Source organism: Scyliorhinus torazame, chromosome 14 (genome assembly GCF_047496885.1).
Source record: "Scyliorhinus torazame isolate Kashiwa2021f chromosome 14, sScyTor2.1, whole genome shotgun sequence".
Taxonomy (NCBI): domain Eukaryota; kingdom Metazoa; phylum Chordata; class Chondrichthyes; order Carcharhiniformes; family Scyliorhinidae; genus Scyliorhinus; species Scyliorhinus torazame.
This window is the reverse complement of record NC_092720.1, coordinates 140,605,453-140,629,862: the sequence shown is the minus strand read 5'-3', so window position 1 is coordinate 140,629,862 and position 24,410 is coordinate 140,605,453. Positions and strand designations below refer to the sequence as shown.

Genomic DNA, 24,410 nt, shown 5'->3' with positions numbered 1-24,410 from the left:
GAAACCTCGGGAATGGGATCAGGAATCCCAGAATCGGGTCCCGGCTGCCATTTTCACACATCCATGGAGTCTCCTCTGCTCTGTGAAAATGCAGCCTGTTAGATCAGGTGGCCAAATCCCTGGTCAAAGAGGTAGGTTGTAAGGAGCATCTTAAAGGAGAAAAGTGAGGAGAGGGGAATAGGGAGGGAATTGCAGAGTTTAGTGTCCAGTCAGCTACAGTCATGGCCACTAATGGTGAAGAAAATAAAATTAGGGATACGCAGGAGGCTAGATTACAGAGTGCAGGTGATCCTGGAGGGTGTGGGGCTGGAGCAGATTACAGAGGCCAGGAGGGAGTAGGCCATGGATGGATTTGAAAACAAGGACGAAAATATTCAAATCAAGACATTTCTTTACCCGGAGCCGATGTAAGAGCAGCGAGCATAGGGGTGATAGGGGAATGAAACTGGGTGCGAGTTAAAACAGGGAAGCAGCGTTTAGGATGACCTCAAGTTTATGGAGGGTAGAATGTGGGAGATCAGCCAGCAGTGTGTTGGAATAGTCAGGATTAGAGGTGACAAAGTCTTGGATGAGGGTTCCAGCCGCAGATTAGCTGAGGCAAGGCAAAGTTAGGTGAAGAGGTGGGAATAGGCAGCCCTCGTGCAAATATGAAGCTAGAGAGCTAATTTTGAGGTCAATTCCATTTGTCTTGCAGTCAGTGAATGACAAGGAATAAAAATCTGGATGGCAGCACGAGGCCCGAGATTGCATCTTCCTAAAGTTGCTGCAAAGATCACTTCGCAGAGGGCAGCACGGTGGTGCAGTGGGTTAGCCCTGCTGTCTCACGGTGCCGAGGTCCCAGGTTCGATCCCGGCTCTGGGTCACTGTCCGTGTGGAGTTTACACGTTCTCCCTGTGTCTGCGTGGGTTTCGCCCCCACAACCCAAAGATTTGCAGGCTCGGTGGATTTGCAAGCTAAATTGCCTCTTAATTGGAAAAAAAAATGAATTGGGTACTCTAAATTTATTTTTAAAAAGATCACTTTGCAGTAACTTAATAAATATTGAGTGCCAATTGTGGACACCCCCCGCTGCTGGTACATGATTTAAATCCACGACAACCAACTTCCAGCCACTACATCAAAGCTGCAATACTGGCTGTCACAAAGTCTAATTTGCATGGCTATGTGCTGTGATAAGGTAGGAAATAGAGCAAGGACTGCTTCTACAGCATCCCCCGGGTACAGGGTCTCAGCACCAGTCCTGCTTGTCATTCAGTTCACATGCCAGACTTGAGCATGATGGCTATAAGTAGAAGAGGACAAGGAAGGGGTTTGCTGGCTACAATTAATATTTCAAGAGCTGTTCAAACATTTCTGCATTGATATTTAAGCAGAGCAATTAAGATTCACTCTAGACTCTTGACCTAGTGGCCATTGGGCTCCTAATGATGTTGTAATGAGGTGAGAATATATGCTAAAACCAGAGTATATGCAGATGAATCTATCGGAAGGGGAATGGGCAGAGAGGGAAGAGAAACTGAAAACTTAATGGAACTGCAAAAGTCTCACTTTAAATTCTGATCGCATAATCAAGTCTTCCATTCTTCTGCGCTTTGTTGCAATAAAGTATTTCAAGCTGTTGACTTGTTCAATACCTCCAGCCACTTCTGTCTGTTGAAAAAAGGATTATTGCTGTGAGAATAAATTAATGCATCTAAAGGTAGAAGGGAGCTCATAAATCATGAGGTTCAGCAATTCAGGGGAGCGATAAATGCCCTTTCTGGGCTAGTTCTATGCTACTGTCTGACAGAACAGAAAAATCGAAGCATCATTTTTTTTCCCCCCAGCAGAGCAGTGTTTTGGTATTCATTACAAGCACTGCAAAGGAATGGAAGGCCCTAACTACTCTGGTTCTTTATCGAAATGCGTGGCAGCAGCTGAATTGACTGATATCTGCTGTCTGCTCTCTCTAGGTTCTCCTGGGATGAAGATCTACATTGATCCATTCACTTATGAGGACCCAAATGAGGCCGTCCGGGAGTTTGCCAAGGAGATTGATGTCTCTTGTGTGAAAATTGAGGAAGTAATTGGAGCAGGTACATCTTGTTGAGTTTGAGCTGCTGTGCATGTTGATTGACTTCTCCCGACTGGAATGTATTCCGACAGTTTTTGTTGTCGTTGTAATTGAAGTTTTTTTTTCACTGCTGTGAATTGACTTTCTAATTTCTCTACTCTTTCCTGACCCCCTTTCACTTCACTCCTCCTCACCACCTACCTCCCTGCAGGAGAATTTGGGGAAGTCTACAAGGGTCGCCTCAAGTTGCTCGCAAAACGCGAAATCTCTGCCGCGATTAAGACCCTGAAGGCGGGCTATTCTGAGAAACAGCGGCGGGACTTTCTGAGTGAGGCCAGCATTATGGGTCAGTTTGACCATCCAAATATCATCCGGCTGGAAGGAGTGGTCACCAAAAACCGTCCTGTGATGATCATCACAGAGTTTATGGAGAATGGAGCACTGGATTCATTCCTGAGGGTAAATATGAAGCTGTCACATCACCAGAAGGCCACGTCAAATAATCTAACTTTGAAAACAAAAATAAAACTGATATAATACTCAAAGCTGATAATAATCAGAGTGTGTGAGGATAGAATACAAGCTTCATAATTCGTGATATGGTAACTAGAAGGCGGCATTACTTTTCAGAACATCTCTGGATGGGAGGAACCTTGGTTCTTATCGGATCTACTTTGTTGACCACTCTTGAATATAACAACGTTTCAGAATTATAGTGTAGTGTGGGAGATTCATAATGGACTGAGGATTTTATTTTGGGCTGGGAGAAGGGACTCAAGGGTCTACATTTTTGCTGGGTGGAATTTCTATTGGACCATGGATGGGCTGACGGGGAGGTGATTTACATTGGATTAGAAGAGTTTCTATTGGGTTAGGAAGGTCTATATTGGATATGGGGGATTCTATTTGACAAGGAGGGGCACAGTTTATATTGGACTAGAGGAATTGTATTTGACAAAAGGGGTTTGTAGTGGACAATGGGGATTCTATTTGACTGGGTGGCTATATTGGACTGGGGATGGGCTGTATTGGCCAAGGATGTTTATACTGGACTGGTTGTACTGATCTGTTGATGTGGGCAACTGTGGCAGGACAATATTCATTGCCTCGCTGTACTTCCTTTGAGGGCAGGAAGTGGCAACTGCGATCAAGCACTAGGCCAGAGAGTTCTCCTGACCCCCATCAAGAACACTGATGACTGCTGCTTGTGAAGCTCAGAGGTTGGCCAGAAGGCTAATGCTGAGGTGGAACCTCGAGCAGAGTTCTGGCAACACACAGCCCGTAATAGTCAACTGTTAATTGGTACAGTGATCAGTGTGCACAATCTAGTACCAGCACTGCAATATCACCCTTTAGCCAGTGTCTTTGAAGGACAAGCAGTAAAATTATTTTTCAGCCAAAGTTTTTAAAGCTGTGGTGAAGAGCTTGCTGCACGCCATCATTGGATCAGTGTCATCAGCTAGTGGTCAACACAGCTACCATGTTGTTTGTATTTATCTTGGTCAGGAATCAGTGTGTCCATTAAAATTGAAAAAAGCTGGATTTTGATTCTCTGTTCCTTTACACCGGTGGGATTCTCCTCCCCGCTGCAGTGAATGAAGATTTGGCTGAGCGCCGAATTCTCTATCTTCGCTGGCTGCGGTAGTGAGGCGGACTCGCAATGGAGAATCCCACCCTAGGTTTCAAAATGAAGTAAATAAAACCAGCAAGGAAAAAATTGGGGCGAATATCGAATGGCTTATTTTCCAGTGTAAGGCCATGTGAGATTCATTACTAATTACCATAGTGAAGAGCAGAAAGAGTTGCATAGACATCTCTGTTAAATGCCCGTTCAGTGGCAAGTGCTACAGAAGCGAGAGGCTAGTCCTAGAACCCACCAGGATTGTAACGCAGCAAGTTGTGGTTGCTAAATGTGCCCAAGATTCTGTGGTACTCACAGATTCGGCCGAGAAAGACAAAAGCTCAGGTGCCTTGGTGTTGATTGTTGTTCAAAAATATATCAATAAGATAAATGTTATGAGAGGAGGTTTCACCGACAAGGCAGTTGTAGTTAGAATGAGCTCAATAAAATTGATTTCAAAACGACATGGGAATAGATAAGAAGGGAATGCTGCTGATCTGTGAGTTCTCAACAAAGGTTGGGTGCTTTTAATTACGACAGAGACGTCTTCAGATGTGACTTTTATTTTACAATTCAGAGGCAATCAATAGTTCGCAGTCACAAAGCTAACAAGCAATTTGAAATTCCGACAGCTGGAAGCCAGTGTCTGAGCAGAATATCTGGCACCCTCTATTTTCACTGGGGTAGGGTTGGGGAGGGGGATAGGGGGGAGATGGGGGGCAGACATATATCACACATCCATGGTTTGCAGTGCAGCGGCACGTTTAAAAATGAAATCGCCTTGACTCAGGAGCGTGTTTTGTCACCCAGGTTACTGAAAAATGCTTCATGGGCTTTACGAATTTGAGGAAAAGGACTAAACGTACTGGAGTGCTAATAGCTATAGGACAAATACCTTTCTGGAAGGTTCAGGTGCACTTTTGGGATTGTTAAAAGTAGACATGAATGTGTATAAATAGTGGCGAGGGTTTATGGAACAGTCAAGTTGTCAAGTCATTTCAGTCCCATGCTCTTTAAATTTTGAAAACGAAAGCCTCTGAAAACCCTAATTGCCCTTGACTGAGTGGCCATTTCAGAGGACAATTAAGACACATTCACCACAATCGATGATAGTTTCATGGACACCATTACTGAGGCCAGGGTATTAATCTCTGCCTTTGTACCTGAGCTAAGTGCCAATTGGCAGAGGGAACATCATGGGCGTCATTCTCCGAAACACCCGCCGGGCTGGAGAATGGCCGTTGGCCGCCGTGAATCCCGCCCCCGCCGAAGTCTCCGGTACCGGAGATTGGGCGGGGGCGGGAATCGGGCCGCTCTGGTTGGCGGGACCCCCCGCTCAATTCTCCGGCCCAAATGGGCCGAAGTCCCGCCCAGAAATTGCCTGTCCCGCCGGCGTAAATCAAAGCTGGTATTTACCGGCGGGACCAGGCGGCGTGGGCGGGCTCCGGGGTCCTGGGGGGGGGCGCGGGGCGGTCTGGCCCCAGGGGATGCCCCTACGGTGGCCTGGCCCACGATCGGGGCCCACCGATCCGCGGCCCACCGATCCGTGGCGGGCCTGTGCCATGGAGGCACTCTTTTCCTACGCGCGGCCATCAGCCTCCGCCATGGCCGACGCTAGGGTGACCCCCGCGCATGCGCGAGGATGACGTCAGCAGCCTCTGACGCCCCCGCGCATGCGCAGACTTCCGCCGGCCGGCGGAGTCCCTTCGGCCCCGGCTGGCGTTGCGCTAAAGGCCTTCCACGCCAGCCGGCAGGACGGCAACCACTCCGGCGCGGGCCTAGCCCCTAAAGGTGAGGGCTTGGCCCCTAAAGGTGCAGAGAAATCCGCACCATTGGAGCAGCCCAACACGGGAGTGGTTCACGCCTCTCCACCCCGTCGGGACCCACCGCCCCGCCGAGTAGGGGAGAATCCAGCCCAACGTTAGTGAATTCAATATGTGGCTCAAAACCATTAGGATGGTTTGCACTTGAACCGTGCTGGTGCCAATGTTCATGAAAAGCATCTAATTAGGGAAATAGAGAGGGCTTTAATTACACAAGATGAGGGGGAGGGTGGAGTTGGGTGGGGTGAGGGATCAAGCTTTGGTTCGCAAATCGAGGGATAGAATTGAGAATTGGGAACAAAATAGTAATGTGGGGAATGAAGGTCAGAGAATGGCAGGAAGGGACAGAGAGACAAAAAAAACCTAAGAGTACGCCAACAGTCAAGACTGGGGGTGGAATTCTCCCCAGTGCCATTTCAAGCGTGAACGTTGGTGCAAATCACGTTGCAATAACCAGCCAGAAACTTACAGCTGATTGTCCTACCCAATGATTCCATGTGAAATGCAAAGCTGGCAAACATACTATGCGGGATTCTCCGACCCCCCGTCGGGGGCTGCCGTATTCTCTGGCGCCGCTTTTCAGGCGGGGCCGGGATCGCTGCCACGCCGGTCGGGGGCCGTTGGCAGCGGCCCCCCCTCAGTGATTCTCTGGTCCCCGCCGTCCAATTTTGGCCAGTCCCGACTGCATGAATCACTCAACTCATGCACCGATGGGACCTGGCACGGCGGGCGGTCCTCGGGGGTTGGGGGGGGGTGGCGGGAGGGGATCCGACCCGGGGGGGGGGCCACCGTGGCCTGGCCCGCGATCGGGACCCACCGATCAGCGGGCAGGCTTGTTCCGTGGGGGCACTTCCTCCTTGCGCGCCGGGCCACTGTCGGGCTCCGCCATATTGCCCGGGGGTCGGCGCAGAGACGAGAACGCCCCCCCGTTCATGCGCGAGAATACGCCGGCCGTTCCACGCATGCGCAAACTCGCACCATCCCTTTGGCACCGGCTGGAGCGGCGCCAACCCCTCCGGCGTCCATCTAGCCCGCTAGAAAGGTGAGAATTCCTCACCTTGGGGGGCCGTTGACACCGGAGTCGTTGGCGCCGGTTTTCCCACCGGCGTGGGGACTTAGTCCCCAGAAGGGAGAATCCCGGCCACTCTGTCTCTCACACTCACTCTCCGACTGACACATACACTCAGATGCACACTCTCTCACACTCACTTTCACACCCTCACACACACTCACTCTCACACACACTCTCAAATACAAACACACAGGCTTGCTCACATATACATAAACACATACACTCAGATGCACACTCTCACACACTCACTTTCACGCTCTCACTCTCACACACATACACTCTCAAATACAAATACACAAGTTTCTCACATATACACACATGCTCTCACTCTCACATGCACACACGCAATTGCGAGCACACATACACTCATACAGACACATGCGCACGCACTCTCACAACGCTCACATTCTCATACAGTCTTGCTCACTTGGACATGAACACACATGCACACTTGTGGTAGTCTGTATTAGGGATATTACGGTACCTAGGTTGAGGCTGTAAGACCATTGGTGTGTGTAGAGGGTTCCATCTCTGCTACTCCACTACTGGGCCGATATCTGGGGTTTGAGTATCTGTGTGTGTCTCTCTCCAGCTGGCACTGAAACTTCAGAGGCCAGGGGATGCCGCACTGGGACACCTCCGCGGAAGAGAGCACTGAATCAAGCCTGCCGTTTATCCCTAACCGGAAGCCTGAGGCTTATATCACACAGATATCCAGACCCCCACCAATGCCCAGGTGATTCTCTCTCTGGCCGGTGGTAAAACACCCACCCGGTTCCTACTTCGCTGGAGTGGCTTTCCCAAGAGAGAGAATAGGACACTGCTGTTTATTACCTAACCAGCAGCCTGTCCTGAGTGAACGGGTCCGAATCGTTCAAGATGACCCTAGATTCTCGACCCCGGAATTAAGGTGAGGAATATCTTAACAATTACTTGGTCAGAGATCGCTGGTGAGAGATTGAAGAATTTAAACGACTCCAATTATCAGCAAATCGAGGTTTATTGCAAAACCCAGGTCAAAATCATCAAACAGAAGAAATTATAATAAAATCTTAAACTCTAACACAAACTAAGTCTATTCAGAAAGTACTATAACGGACACAACGTAAAATCTTATTGTTACACAATTTTAGCAATGACACAAAACACAAATCAAGTCCCCTTCCCCAAAGCCTCAACCACTATCAAAGTCAAGGGAGTTTCGCAAGCTGCTGCAGGGTACTTACAGTCACAGGCTGCAGGAGGTCAAGTCAAAGGTGGAGAGGTCAAGCCAAGAGACCCTTAATCGAAACACAGCCCCTTTTATATCCGTTTTACCTGGCTTTTTCCTGTGTTCGGCCAGCCCCTTTTGCATTGAATCCATAAGGTTTAAAGTTCCCGCTGGTCCTGCCCCCTTTGAGCCGGTCAGACCTGTCAAGATGGGAGTACCTCCCCTAGGTCCGCCTCCAGTCTGCTTTTTGAGATAACGAGGTTGAGCTCCCTTGTGAAGATTTTCAAAGTCTTCCATCTGCTCTGGAGATCGCTGCTATGTTGATGGGGTGTTGATTGGATTCTGCTCTGGTGGAGGCAAAGTCATTTACATCTGCATGGGGCTATGACCATCCCATTGTCCTGCTTGCAGGCAGGCCCCTTACAGCATTACCATGCCCCTTTGTCTCTGTGTTTAATCTTATCTAGTTGTCTGGCTCCTTCTTCCTTGTAGCTCCTGGGGGGGGGTTGTAAATACCTATGCCCCTACTGAGCTCAGCGGACCAAGCCTGCTGGGAAATTTGGTTACGTTCCTTTGGCTGAAAAGTGTCCAGTTTAGTCTCTGGGTTTTATTCTTGGGCAGTCCAAAAAGGGCCGAATTGCCCGAAAACCTTACATGTGGGAGGTACCTGAGGCATGAAGATCATTGGTGAAGCCTGCCTGCTGGTTCCGCCCAGTAAGGCGGAGTATAAGAGCCTGTGTCTCCCTAGCAGCTGCATTCTGTACCTGCGCTGCTGGGGAAAACATCTAGTCCAATAAAGCCTTCAGTTGTCATCCAATATCGCTTCTGGAGTTATTGATCGAGCAGCAACACTTTCACGTGCTCTCACCCACACACGTGCACGCACACTCAATCTCACACATGCACACTCACAGAAACACACATATTCTCATGCACACACACACATTCATGCACCCTTGCACACACATACACAAACACACATGCACACTTGTGTGCACACTCACCTACACACATTAGGTAGAATTTTAAGACCCCTCACACTGGTGGGCTTTTCTGTTCCCATCAGTCACCAGATTTTACCACCCAGCCTGGCCCTGCCCCACCTCTGCTGCGACAGGAGTGTAAAATTCTGTCCATCCACACATACTCTTGCACACACTCTCTGTATGGGTTCTCTTGTTTGCACTGTTACATGCACTCTCTCACACACAAACGTGCTCACTCACAACACACATTCTCACATGCTTTCTCAAATGCTGTCTCTCACACAAGCACTCTGACACATGCACGTTCACCCATGTACTTTAAGATGTGCTCTCACATTCTCACACTCTCTCACACAGCCTCATGCACAGGCTCACATGCACTCTCACATTCACACTCGCATTCTCACATATGCTCTTACATATTCTCTCACACAGACTCACCCGCACACTCACACACACTCTCGCCTAAACATTCTCACCGGTGACTTTAATCCTGGGAAAAGGGAGACGAGGGGGGAAGTGAGGCAGTTTCTGCCCCTGGACACAGGTATTAAATGGCTGCAGAGGCTACTGATTGCCAAGGTGGGTTGGTTAAAAGGCTCTCCACAGTTCCCTGGGATATCATCCGGTTGACTGTTAAATATCATACCCTTTACTTATTTACTCTCCACCCACTCCCCATACCAACTCATGCTCCTACTCACCTCAATGGCCTTTCATACCTCCCTGTCCCCCAGTCATCCCCATGGTATGTTTTAGCACCCATGTCAACTTAATGCCAACCCCCATGGCAATATGAAACCTCAGGCCAGCCCTTGAAGCCCCATGTCAACTTGATTCCAACTCATCTCTTATCCCCCATGGGCAGTCTTCAGGAACCATGTTGAGATTAAATAAAATGGAGCTCCTGGTATTTATGAGAGCCTTTATTACATTCAAAAACACAAATTCAAAAAAGACCATTAAAACATATAATTTCCCCCCCCCCATGTACTTAATTCTCAATTAAAAACAAGCAGCCTTGTATTCATTCCCCCATATCAAAGACAGATAATCCTTTAATCAGCTCTTTGTGCTGTCAGTCAAACTGTGAATTTAGGACCCCTGCTGAAGTAATGGTGGTTTGTGGAAAACATATAGTCAATAATGATAACTCTTGGGTAAAGTCAACAAATAGCTGGAAAAGATTTATTTTACATTGCGCAGCCACAGGTTTTACATTGCACAGACACAGGTGAACTTTTTTTACATTTGAATTGGCTGGAGATTTAAATAACTTCAGAGCTTGACAGTTATCAGAGGTAGGTTCTTTACCCAGAGAGTAGTGGGGGCATGGAATGCACTGCCTGTGGAAGTAGTTGAGTCGGAAACATTAGGGACCTTCAAGCAGCTATTGGATAGTTACATGGATTACGGTAAAATGATATAGTGTAGATTTATTTGTTCTATATGGGCAGCACGGTAGCATTGTGGATAGCACAATGCTTCACAGCTCCAGGGTCCCAGGTTCGATTCCGGCTTGGGTCACTGTCTGTGCGGAGTCTGCACGTCCTCCCCGTGTCTGTGTGGGTTTCCTCCGGGTGCTCCGGTTTCCTCCCACAGTCCAAAGATGTGCAGGTTAGGTGAATTGGCCAATGATAAATTGCCCTTAATGTCCAAAATTGCCCTTGGTGTTGGGTGGAGGTGTTGAGTTTGGGTAGGGTGCTCTTTCCAGGAGCCGGTGCAGACTCAAAGGGCCGAATGGCCTCCTTCTGCACTGTAAATTCAATGATAATCTATGATTAATCTAAGACAAAGGTTCGGCGCAACAGCGTGGGCCAAAGGGCCAGTTCTGTGCTGTATTTTCTATGTTCTATGTTCTACATACCTAACGCACTCTTCAAGATCATTTACATCTGATCTAAAAATTCCTAACTCTTACAGTGCAGGTTAAGGCAAAATGGAGATTGTAGAACGCAGCACTACTAAGTTTGAGTTTTCCTCATATGTGAGTCACATCCCGCCACGTTCCCCTACCAACAAAATTGGATCTGTCGGAATGGGTGAGGGACTTCCAGATCCCAGCATTTTGGGAGCTCAGTGGAGTTTCACGCGCATACACACTCATGGGACATGCACACTCTCACACGCGCACTTTCTCGCGCACACACATTTTCTCGCACACACACATATAGACACACACAGTGTGCAGACACACATACACCCAGTGCACACACACACTCTTTCTCACAGACAGACATACACACACACACAGCGTGCACACCTACACACACACATGCACACACCATGCTGATAAACACAGACAAGCTCACACCAGAACAAACTGTTCAGCAGATCTGTGTTTGAACTGAGTGCTCTGGCTCCCCCCTGAAGCAAATTCTTCAGCAGCTATCTGAGCAACCATCAGCAGTCCTTTCCGGAGTTGAGCTGAGATAGGGCAGGACATTTATGAATGAAGCTTTTTGATTAACTGCTTCAGGACCATGGCACAATTAAAGAAAACCAAGTTCAGCTCCACAGGATAAACCTTCATCTTGATTGAATGGCAGAGCAGCCTCAATCGGCCGAATGGCCTAATTCTGCTCTTATGTCTTATGATCTTTGTCACATGGGTACCAGTGAGGATGAGGTTAGGATAGGGGAGATGCTTTCCAGAATTAAATAGCTTGTCAACACTTACTTGGCAAAGATTCCAGACTTTCTGGTGGAGTGGGGGGAAGCTGTGATTTATGATGAAAGAGAAGCTGGGATGAAGTCAGTCACCTGAGCGATTTTCCTTTTATGTTCTCCTCACATTGTTCCTTAAAAACCTCCTCCCCGATTTGTCTTTTCTCATTGAAAAACCCTCTCGTGTACTAATGGATGTATTCATTTTCCACAGCAAAATGACGGGCAGTTCACCGTGATCCAGCTGGTTGGAATGATGCGCGGTATTGCAGCAGGAATGAAGTACCTGTCCGAGATGAACTACGTGCATCGTGACCTGGCCGCACGCAACATCCTGGTCAACAGCAACCTGGTGTGCAAGGTGTCAGACTTTGGCCTGTCGCGCTACCTGCAGGATGACACATCAGACCCGACGTACACCAGCTCCCTGGTGAGTCCAAGTTTCAGCAGGGAATGGCGGGAGGGGCTGGTCCCACCCGACAGGAAGGCAGGTCAGGGAATCAGCAGTTACAGTGATTATAGTTCTCTTCCCAACCACCCTGTCCTGCCGTCAATCCTCCCCACTCGTGTGCAGGATGTCTAAATGTATTCAGAAAAATACAAAAGGTCTCCAGGGAGAATATAAAAGGGGATGAAAATAGCTTTCGGGCAGGACGGCACCTGTATAAACTAAAACCATCAGCTACAGACAGGATTGCTGGGTGATTGTGGAAGCAAATACAGATTATCTGGGTATTTCTTGTATCCCTTTTGATCATTGGTCCATTCCTGTTTATTGGTCCTATCGATGGGACAGTCAGTATCTGTCGTCTCACTTGGATGGACATGAAATTCGCAAGTGATTCTTCCCAGTATCCTGGTTAATCCTGATCCCTCAGTCAGCACAGGTTTTTTTTTAAAAACATCATCTGGTTATTTGTTTAATTGCTACTTGTGGGATCTTTCTGTACTGCCTTTTTCCTACCTTGCATCACTGACTGCACATCACTGGCTTTAAAGTGCTTTGGGATGCCCTGAAGTCATGAGAGGTGATAGAGAAATGCAACTCCCTTTTGTCCCCTCAGCCCTTTGTAATGTTCCAATATTTTGGGATCCATATAGACAGAACACTAACAGCCTTCCTTCTTCTGTTCTTCTCTTCAACATAAACATACCAGTCATACACTAGGGCTGAGAAACAATGATGTGGGTCCTTTATTTGAAGATAAGAATGCATACAGATAGGGTTAAGTAGAGTACATTTAATTTCTACTCCAGCTATTTGCAGACTGACTACAAGTCATGGGACTAAATGATTGACAATAGTTTAAGATACGTCCTTTCAAAGGTGCATATCATCATATCACAGCATTCCTGAGAAGCGGAAACCATTCAAATGCCATGTGGTTTGTCTGAGATGATGTTGTAGTCTGTGGGGGTGTTGTAGTCTGGGAGAGGTATTGTAGTCTGGGAGGGATGTTGTAGCCTGGGAGGGATGTTGTAGTCTGGGAGAGGTGTTGCTGTCTGGGAGAGGTGTTGCTGTCTGGGAGAGGTGTTGCTGTCTGGGAGGGATGTGGTAGTCTGGGAGGGATGTTGGTGTCTGGGAGGGGTGTTGTTGTCTGGGTGGAATTTTGCAGTCTGGGAGGGCTGTTGCAGTCTGGAGAGGTGTTTTTGTCTTGGAGAGGTGTTGTAGTCCAGCCAAGAATGGTGTTGTAGTCTGGGCGCTGTGTTTTAGTCTGAGGGGGATGTTTTAGTCTGGTGGGGGTGTTGCAGTCCCGGAGGGGCGTTAAAGTCTAGGAGGGATGTTGCTGTCTGGGAGGGATGTTGCTGTCTGGGAGGGGTGTTGCAGTCTGGGAGGGGTGGTTGCAATCCCGGAGGGATGTTAAAGTCCAGGAGGGATGTTGCTGTCTGGGAGGGACGGTTGCAGTCTGGGAGGGGTGGTTGTAGTCTAGGAGGGGTGGCAACAGTCTGGGAGGGGTGTTGCAGTCTGGGAGGGATGTTGCAGTCTGGGAGGGGTTTTGCAGTCTGGGAGGGGCGGTTGCAGTCTGGGAGAGATGTCATAGTCTGGGACAAGTGATTTAGTCTGGGAGGAATGTTGCTGCCTGGGAGAGGTGTTGCTGTCTTGGAGGGATGTTGTAGTTTGGAGGGGATGCTGTAGTCTGGGTGGGGGGGGGAATTGTTGTCTGCGAGGGATGGTGTTGACTGACAAGGATGGTGCACTCTGGGAGAGGCGTTGTCTGGGAGAGAATGCATAACCTAGGAGAGATGATGTTATCTGGGAGGGATGTTTTAGTCTCGGGGGTGTTGTAGTCTGGGAAGGGGTGTTGCAGTCTGGGAGGGGTGGTGCAGTCTGGAACGGGTGGTCTAATCTGGGAGGGATGTTGCAGTCTGGGAGGGATGTATTAGTCTCGGGGGGGAGTTGTTGCAGTCTGGGAGAGACATTGCAGTCTGGGAGAGACGTTGCAGTGTAACCTCGCTCAATAACGCATGCAATTCTTTCTTTAGGCTGAAGGTTTCTAGGTCTCTGTTGCATTTTCAGTCAGCCCCTTTTATTAAGCGTGTAAACCATTATAAATAAACGGAGTAGTGTTTGTGCCTTGGACACATTCAGCCAGCCATGTGCAAATTGCTTCAAAATTGTGTCTGTTTTAAGAATGTTCTTTGCTCAATTTTCACTCAAACTCATTTGTATGTTAACAAATGCAAAATCTGCCTTGAACCACTGCAATCAGGCAGCAGTTTAAAATGGAATTTGCTTTAAATTTTGCTTGAAAGGAGATTCTGAGATATATTTGATAGGTAACTTTTATTAACACAGCTGAAAAAGGGTTCATCACAATGATCAAACATTTTTACTCAGTGTCCAGGCCAGCACTTGTGAGAAACCAGAGCTTACATTCGTCAAAATGACATTAAAAAACTATCCCGAACCATTTACTTGTTTCATTGGTGTACAGTATGCTGTGTCTTAGTTAATTAAAAAGAATATATTTAAAAGTTTTTAATAGGTGCCTATTAATGCCCATGTGGCTCATTTAAAGAGTCTCTTTGAGGCCTGCAGCCTGGCTCAATTAGTGGCAGCTCACCATGGTGATTAATCTGATCTGGGCCATGGTTAGTCTTGTGGGTGAGGATGTCTCTCACTCAATGTTTTTCAAATTAGCAGAAATTAAATTTCCACAATTTGTTGTGCGATTTAAAACAAATGGAAATTATGCTGAAAATGCCGCAGCCTTTTGTGCTGGGTTGGCTAAATAGGGGCAAAAATCAATGAAATGCACAGTGCAACTTAACAGAAACGTCAGGTCAATGAATACACATGGGCTTTAATTAGAAGATAACATTGTCAGCTGTATATTACCCTCGTATTTCATTACATCTTATTTCACACTTAATTAACTGCCACCCATACATTCCAAACCTGATACTATAGAGGGTTGGCAGTGCTGATAATCATCATGTGGAGATGCCGGCGTTGGACTGGGGTCAGCACAGTAAGAAGTCTTACAACAGCAGGTTAAAGTCCAACAGGTTTGTTTCGATGTCACTAGCTTTCGGAGCGCTGCTCCTTCCATTCACCTGAGGAAGGAGCAGCGCTCCGAAAGCTCGTGACATCGAAACAAACCTGTTGGACTTTAACCTGCTGTTGTAAGACTTCTTACGATAATCATCACACATTGCATTCAATATTCAACAGTGTTTTTTTCTGATAGGTGGATATTCAGCGCTGAGAGGTGTTTGTTATCGGGGATGAATTTTTCCATTCTCCCAATTTAGATGAACAGTTTCTTAGCAGACTGCAAGTCTTTCTTTCCCTCCTTTGACTTGTGTATCGTCTCCTTATATTGTATCATTGGGGGTCAGATCTTCAGCCATCTGAGCCCAAGACCTGGACACATTCAGTCTTGGTTTGTTAATTGGCAATTAACATTCAGGCCATGCAATGCCGGACATTGATCCTCCCCAATAATCACTTCCCCTTGATGTTCAAATGAACTACCATTGCCAAATCCACCATCATCAACATCCTGGAGGCCACTAGTGATCAGAGGCAGAACTAGACTGGCCATATATAAATACAATGGCTACAAGAACAAGTCAGACGCTGGGAATTCTGGGCGGGATTCTCCACTTCCGCGCCGGTTGGGAGAATCGCCTGGGACGCCGAATTTTCCCGCGACGCCAGTCCGACGCCCTCCCGCGATACTCCCAAGCGGCGAGAACGGCCCCGCCGAGTTCCCCGCAGCGCAGGCCGGAGAATCGCCCGAGACACGCAAAATGGCGATTCTCCGGCACCCCTGCTATTCTCAGGCCCGGATGGGCCGAGCGGCCAGGCCAAAACGGCGGGTTCCCCCGGCGCCGTCCACACCTGGTCCCTGCCGGTGGGAACTGCGCGGGAACGCTCGGGGGGCGGCCTGTGGGGGGGGGGAAGGGGGGATCCCGCACCGGGGGGGGGGCCTCAAATGGGGTCTGGCCCGCGATCGGTGCCCACCGATCGTCGGGCCGTCCTCTCTGAAGGAGGACCTCCTTTCTTCCGCAGCCCCGCAAGTTCCGTCTGACATCTTCTTGCGGGGCGGACTCGGAGAGGACGGCAACCACGCATGCGCGGGTGATGCCAGTTATGCGGCGCCGGCCATGTCATGTATGCGGCGCCGCCTTTACGTGGTGACAAGGCCTGGCGCGTGTAAAGTTCGCGGCCCGCTCCTAGCCCATTATCGGGCCCTGAATTGGTCGGGATAGGGGCCGTTTCGCGCCGTCGTGAATCTCGACGGCGTTCACGATAGCGCGAGCACTTCAGCGCGGGAGTGGAGAATCCTGCCCACAGTATCGAATAACCCACCTCCTGACTCGACAAAGCTTGTCCACCCCCTACGAGGCACAAGTCAGGAGTGTCATGAAATACTTCCCACTTGCCTGGATGAGTGCAGCTCCAACAACACTCAAGAAGCTCGACACCACCCATGGGTGCTTGATTAGCACTCCATTCATCACCATAAAATTCACTCCCCCACCTCACTGTTGCTACAATACGAGATGCACTGCAGCAACTCACCAAGGCTTCATCAACACCATCTTCCAAACCAGCAACTTGTCCTGCTTGGAGTGACAAGGTCAACAGATGCAGGTCGATGCCACCTGCAAGTTCCCCTTCCAAGCCACATACCATATTGACTTTGAACTATATTGCCATTCTATCACTGTCGCTGGGTCAAAATCCTGAACCGACACAACCTGGAAATGTAGAAAATAGGAGCAGGAGGAGGCCATTCAGCCCTTCGAACCTGCTCCGTCATTCATTATGACCATGGCTGACCGATCAACTCAATAGCCTAATCCTGTGTCCCCCTTTTATCCTTTGATCCCCTTTCAGCCTAAGTACTATATCTAACTGCTTCTTGAAAGCATACAATATTTTGGCCTTAACTACTTCCTGTGGTAACAAATTCCAGAGGCTCACCACTTTCTGGGTGAAGAAATATCTCCTAATCTCTGTCCCAAATGGTTACCCCATATCCTTAGACTGTGGGCCCTGGTTCTGGACACCACCACCTTCTTGCATCCAACCTGTCTAGTTCTGTTAGAATCGTAGAGATTTTTTTTTCATTTTAAAATTTTATTTATCCACTTAAGGGGTAATTTGGCATGGCCAATCCATCTACCCTGCACATCTTTGGGTTATGGAAGTGAGCGCCACGCAGACATGGGGAGAATGTGCAAACTCCACATGGACAGTGACCCGGGGCTGGGATCGAACCCTGGTCCTAACCTATGCTGCCCCTTGAATTGTATAGGTTTCTATGCTCTTCTGAACTGCAATGAATACATAGAACATAGTGCAGAAGGAGGCCATTCGGCCCATCGAGTCTGCACCGACCCACCTAAGCCCTCACCTCCACCCTATCCCTGTAACCCAATAACCCCTCCTAACCTTTAGGACAGTAAGGGGCAATTTAGCGCGGCCAATCCACCTAACCTGCACATCTTTGGACTGTGGGAGGAAACCGGAGCACCCGGAGGAAACCCACGCAAATTTGGGGAGAACGTGCAGACTCCTCACAGACAGTGACCCAGCGGGGAATCGAACCTGGCACCCTGGCGCTGTGAAGCCACAGTGTTGATCACTTGTGCTACCGTGCTGCCCAAATATAATCCTAACCAACTCAATCTCTCCTCATACATTAGTCCCGCCATCCCAGAAATCAGTCTGGTAAATCTTTGCTGCAGTCTCTCAAGAGCAAGAACATCCTTCCTCAGATAAGGAGACCAAAGCTGCTCACAATATTTCAGGTGTGGTCTCACCAAGGCCCTGTGTAATTGAAGCAATGCACCCCTGTTCCTGTCCCCAAACCTTCTTGCAATGAAGGCCAACATACCATTTTCCTTCTTTACTACCTGCTGAGGACATCCAGATCCCGTTGCATATTCCCCTTTTCTTAGATATGGCCATTCAGATAATAGTTTGCCTTCCCATTTTTACTGCTAAAGCGGATAACCTCATATTTATCCAAATTATATTTCATCTGCCATTCATTTGCCCACTCACTCAACTTGTCCAAATCACATTGAAGCATTTCTGCATCCTCCTCACAGCTCACCCTCCCACCCAATTTAGTGTCATCTGCAAATTTGGAGATATTCCATTTTGTTCCCTCATCTAAATCTTTAATATATATTGTGAATAGCTGGGGTCCCAGCACCAATCCCTGCGGTACCCCACTAGTCACTACCTGCTAATTTGAATAAGACCCGTTAATTCCTACTCTTTATTTCCTGTCTGCCAACCAGTTTTATATCCATCCCAATACTCTACCTACATTCCCATACACTTTAATTTTGCACACTAATCTCTTGTGCGGGACTTTGTCAAAAGCCTTCTGAAAGCCTCAAAAGCTTTCTGAATGTGGACTACAGTGGTTCAGGAAAATGGCTCATCATTTCCTTCTCAAGGGCAATTAGGGATGGGCAATACATACTTGTCTTGTCAGTGATGTTTACATCCTCCAAACAAATAAAAAAAGACCCAGAAAGTAGTTAGAACATGCAGCTCAATACCACACACAGTGGTTGTGGTGAGCGGTCAAGAGGCATTTAAGTGGAAGCTAGGTAAACAAATGATAGGGAAAGGAATAGAAGGTTATATCGATTGGCTAAGATGAAGCAAACTTTATTGGAAGTGAGGCTCATTTCTACCCCGGGAGGAGTAAAATTCTATTGACATGGGATGGCAGCCACATTATTTTGCCTGAAATCATCTCTCATCCTGAAAACTCTTGTGTCTCATTTGTACTTTGGCATTCTACAATTCTGGTATTGTTGAGTCAAAATCATTTCTAGGGACTAGAGATAACCCCCACAGCCCTCACTGCTGACAGCACAGCAGCATGCATGCTCAGGCACAGTGAATAGATAAAATGAAGTCCTTGGAACCACTTATGGCAGCAATTGACTTTAAATGCTACATATTAATGTCCCATTTTTTTTCCTCAATTACTTTTCAGATAGTTTCTGCATTTGGCAGTGAGCTTCCTGATTTATTGAACCTCTGAACTCCATGCGGGGAAGAGAGAGTAAATTTAATTTATTTAGGGCACGATCCAACAGCAATCGGACCGGGGTTGGTCAGTGTGGGTGTTGCGGGGTGGGGGCCTTCCCATATTGTGATTGGGCTGGGGGGGGAGGTCGGGGATTGCTTTGGGGTCCTCTGAGATCGGGGTGCCATTTTTGATCGGGAAGCCACGGAGCTCCCCACTGTATAAAACTGGGCTATGTATGGCCTCAGGCACGCATTTCCCATTCAGGCCTCTTATTCAACGTGAATCGCGTTGAATGGTCATGTTTCTCGGGACTGCGAGTGCTGGGAATCACATGGCTAAACACGCTCGCTAGAGGACTTTGTTCCCTTTTGGGAAAATAACACCCATTGCGCCTTTTTAAAAATAAATTTAGAGTACCCAATAATTATTTTTCCAATTAGGGGCAATTTATTCTGACCAATCCACCTAGCCTGCGCGCAGACACGGGGAGAATGTGCAAACTCCACACGGACAGTGAACCAGGGCCGGGATTCGAACCGAGGTCCTCAGCGCATAACCACTGTGCCCACGTGCCGCCCTCGCCCATTGTGCCTTTGACATTAGTAAAACATCCCAAGATGCTTCACAGAAGAGGTGCGCAGCAGAATTGCATATGAGGATACATCAAAGAAGAACACCAAGGGTTTACTGAAAGAGAGATGGGTTTTAAGGAGTATCTAAGTTTCACTGATCCAGTACTTACATCACCGTACATTCAAACCTGATATTGAAATCACCAAACCTCTTGCAGTGGAATTTTGTCAGATGGGTAATGCATCTTATATATCTTTGTTGAATGCCTGCCACTTGGGTGCTTCTGTTGTGCCTCAGTCAGTTCGGCTTCCAGATTAAATAAAAACACAACAGGGAGAACACGACACACAGAACGTGTACACAAAAACAAACCAATCAATGTATTGATCTGTTGAAGGAAGTGTGAGTATATAGGCATGCACACCCCTGCGCATGCTGCACACATACACCACACACCAAACACGGCTGGGAGTGTTTTGCCAGCTGTGTCTGACAGGTTGTAGAATGATACAAACTGAACGCCTCTATCTGGTTTGAAGAAATGACAGCGAGCAGCCAAGCAAGTCAGGGTGTCAGTCCTTGTATAATATGAGAGGTCTGCTTTGCCTAGTTGATGCATACCAATGTCAGCAAGTGACAGTGATGTAAGTACTGTTGCCTGAGAGAGGGAGTGCGCATCACTTGCTTTTGACTATTACCCTTCTCCTTTGTTGTTTGGCTGAAGCAGGAGAGCCTGACCACATTTAATAATTAGGTAAGTACCGAAGTGGAAAAGCAATTAATTCTAGGCTGCCTGGACACAGTTATACATCTTGGCAACTTGCATAGTCCAGTACATGCTGGTGACTAACAGTGTCAGGGTCACAAATGTCCATCGCAGTGCAGGAACTAAACTTCGGGTTGCAATGTTGTTGTACCTGTTACCCAAGAATCTGTATCAAGTAGTCCCTGGTCAGCTGTGGCTCAGGGTGGTTTCAGAGTGGACCCCCCCCCCCAATTATGTCCCTACAGGATTGCCACAATTGCACTTTTATCAACTCACATTGATTAATGGCTTTGATGCTGAATCGTTGCCAGGATTATGCTATGCATCTGTGCCCTCTATGTACTGAGCTGCAGCTGACTAAACCCATTGGTGCATAGACCCTTTGCTGCTGCTGGAGTGGGAAACATCAATTCCTTACCATGGGCTGTATTACGATCCCGGACCAGACCCCAACATTGCCTTGGATACCGGACACGAACCCCAATACTTTTTCTAAATTTGTAAAACTGTGAGGAAAGGATACTTTGCTCCAGGAGTGATTTCATACACAAATGGGGATACGGTGTATTGAAACATATTATTATTAACACAATATTAAACTACCAACATCGCACAAATATAGCTTACAATTACCAGTTAAACAATGCTTAACAATAAAACAAAAACTTTAACTCTTAACTGATACCTCCTTTATGTCCAATCAACAAAACCCATCACAGGTCAAAAAACACTCATAAATAAAGTTAGCAAACACAGGATTACTTGTCAGCCTCTGGGTAGAGTTCTGTTGAAATACTGGTTGAAGAGAGAGAGAGATCCTTTCAGTAAACAGCCTGCCAGTCCCTGGCTGTCAGATTAATGCTGAATCTGGCAGCCTTCTGCAAAAGCTGTTCTTCAACTCATACCTTCCAGAAACTCCAACTAAACTGCCTGCGACAGACCTATTTACATAAACCTAGGCTTTTAATAACATTACTGCAACAGATATATAATACAAACTATATAAACATTTCCACCATTCAGACCAGGCCCCATAGGGGATTGGACCCATCGCACCATCCAATCTTCCCTACGTCGTCAAACAAACTGCCTTTCTAATTCTGGTGGAAAGGGAACTTTGATTGTGTACATTTCCAGTCAACATTACTGAAGGACTGAGCCGAGACAAGATCAAACATCCAGCAAGCTGGATTGAGCTTTCCCTGACTGTTGGAGGTGGGAAACAAGGGGCATTGTCAAGCCAACAGTTTCACTCTGAACTAATCCCAAAGGCGAACGCCAGGTAACCGAGGCATACATACCAGAGCAAAGTACAGTGGATGCTGGAAATCAGAAATAAAAACAGAAAATGCTGGAAACACTTCAGGTCAGGCAGCATCTATGGGGAAAGAAAAAAAGTTAACATTTCAGGCCGATCACACTTCGCAAAATGCTTCTTGAGGACAGGTCATTGCCCTGAAATGTTGACCGTCTCCACGAATACTGGAATGCACTTTCATGGTTTCTCTTTGTACCTTTTTCAAGTGTGTATCACAGCCGATTTGATAATGACTGAGAGACATGGCACTACAGCCAGCCTGCTTCTCTGTTCACTCAATATGTACACCGTCAGCACCATTATTCTGGCTGCTGAATAGAGATCAGGAACAAGATACAGAAATAGAAGTAGGCCATTCATCCCACTGAGTCAACTCCCCTGTTCAATTCCTTTTACCCATCTTTGCTCCTTATCCCTTGATCCCATAACCCAGCAGATATCTGTCAACCTGTCAATTGTCCCAGCAACCTCAGCCTTTTCATTCCCTTTGGAGGAGAGCTTTACAGCTACCCTGATGTGAAAAATATTATCCCTCTTGCCTAACCCAGGGACAACAAGACCAGTTAGAATACTCCAACTTTCTTCACACCTGAGATCCACAGCTCAAAGATAAGACTGTCTTGCTTTGTTAAACTCAACTGCCCACTCAAACTTTCAGGGAATCGACTGTAACCAATTCTAATAGACGACATAGAATAATGTGCTTCAAGCTTAGTTAAGTAATGTTTACTCGTCTGATGACAAGTACCCTCATGCAGCTATAAAATCTCCGAACTGCTGGTCCATTTGTCTTCAGTGTTGTGTATAAGACTTGCCGTTATAAATTTGTTTGTCATTTGGGAAACTCACATTTCACACGCAATAAATGAATGACCCGATGCAAAATCCAGTGAATATTTTGTGAATTTATTTGTAGGTTGTTACAGGGTAACAAATCAAGGATATTTGTTCCCTCATTGTAAAAGGGTCATTTTTAATACGTGTAATATTTGTGAACTCCATACGTGTTCTTTGTAAATGTCTGTGCCCGAGTTCTATGTGCTGCCATTGCTGTGGGAATGGAAGTAACTGGTTTTCCTTGATGCAGATGGCTACCTGCCTGTGACACAATCTGTCTGTGTGAACAACTCGCCCTGAAGCACCTTCATCTGTGCCAAGACTATTCTTGGCCCTGGTTTCTGTGATACATGGAATGAAGGGAGGAAAGAATGATGGGTGGATAAAGAAATAATTTGCATTGTTATGGCATTTTGTCAGGGTTCTGGGCATTCAAGTACTGGCCTTTGGTTCTTTGTTAACAAAGGGGTGAAAGATTATTGGAGGTAGACGAGAATGTGAGGTTGATCAGCCAAGATCTTATTGAAAAATGAAGCAGGCTCGAGGGGACAAATGGCCTCTTCCTGCTCCTAATTTGTGTGCTTGTATGTATGTTCACACCCTCAGCGTCAGAGGCTTGTGGGTTCAAGCTCATTTCCAGGATTTAAGTCCTGGCTGGAATTCCAGTGCAGCACTGAGGGAAGTCTGTGTCGCTTGATGCGACAGTATATAGATGGATGGATGGATGTCCCTTTGGCTCTGGCGGATATAACCATTCCCAGAGGACTGGTCGAAGAGGAGCAGGAAAGTGCTCACCAATGCCCTGGCTAATATGTATTCCTCAATCAACATCACTGAATCATTTCTTTTGATCACTTGAATAATCATTACTCCAAATGGAACATTGCAGCGTGTGAACAGACTGATGCATTTGCCTACATTAAACTGCGATTACAATCCAAATGCACTTTGTCACCCCTGAAGCACTTTGGGAACCCATGTTCAGAAGGGTCCTGCTGTGAATGCAAGTTGTATCTCAAACCAAATAACCTTGCATGCAATTGCTTTGTAATGCAGGTTCTTATGCCTGCAAAAGCCATGTCAATGCAAGATAGCACGGCGGCACAGTGGTTAGCACTGCTGCCGTGCAGCGCCAAGGACCCGGGTTCAATTCTAACCTCATCTCTGTGGTGTTTGTAGTTTCTCCCCATGCCTGTGGGTTTCCTCCGGTTGCTCCGGTCTCCTCCCACAGTCCAAAGATGTGTAGGTCAGGTGGATTGGCCATCCTAAAATTGTCCCTTAGTGTCCAAAGGTTAGGTGGGGTTATGAGATTACAGGGTTAGGGAGTGGGCCGAGGTGCTCGTTCAGAGGGTCAGTGTAGACTCAATGGGCTGAATGGCCTCTTTCTACACTGTGGGGATTCGATGATTCTAAGATCTAACCAATAACAGTGGGATGGATGGATGACCAGCTCCTTTCTGTGATGAAGAGCACTTTGTACAGAACTAAGCAGAAAACACAGATATGTTTCAGCCGGTCAAGCAGGAACTGCACAGAGAGAAACAGTTAACACTCCAGGTCATTGATCTTTGATTTGGTGACCTTGGTGTTGGCACAGCACTGTGCTGAAATCATCATCACTGAGCTCTTCTTAGTTGCATTACAGAATCTCCTGTGGCTGCATTTTGATCCTAAAGAATTGAGAAATTGTGCCTCATGGGCTCTTCTCCAATGGTTGGCTCAATTTACAATGATGCTGTAAACTTCCGCTCTGTTGCTTGCACCAAATCCCATTCTCCCATCGCTCCCTCCTGCCTCCGAGAAACAGGTGGCTGGGAGGCCAGAGAATCCCGCCCTGCGGTTCAACCTAATAATTTTTAAATATACCTGTGATGAAGAAAGTAGCAATCAGCAAATGGAGTGGAATACAGTTTTAGAAAATCATTGAAGGGCTTAGACAATCAGCATGATAATACTTTTCCTTTCATAGT

General features: G+C 47.2%; 1 protein-coding gene across 3 annotated transcripts in view; it reads left to right on the top strand.

Annotated features, from left to right (window-relative positions):
* LOC140390075 (ephrin type-B receptor 1) overlaps positions 1 to 24,410 on the top strand; it is a 741,967-nt gene that overhangs the window by 647,518 nt on the left and 70,039 nt on the right. For all 3 annotated transcript variants that reach the window (XM_072474951.1, XM_072474953.1, XM_072474952.1), the window contains exons 10-12: positions 1,953 to 2,075; positions 2,265 to 2,512; positions 11,647 to 11,862. In XM_072474951.1, coding sequence (XP_072331052.1) covers positions 1,953 to 2,075; positions 2,265 to 2,512; positions 11,647 to 11,862 — 587 coding nt within the window. The remainder of the gene's footprint in view (positions 1 to 1,952; positions 2,076 to 2,264; positions 2,513 to 11,646; positions 11,863 to 24,410) is intronic.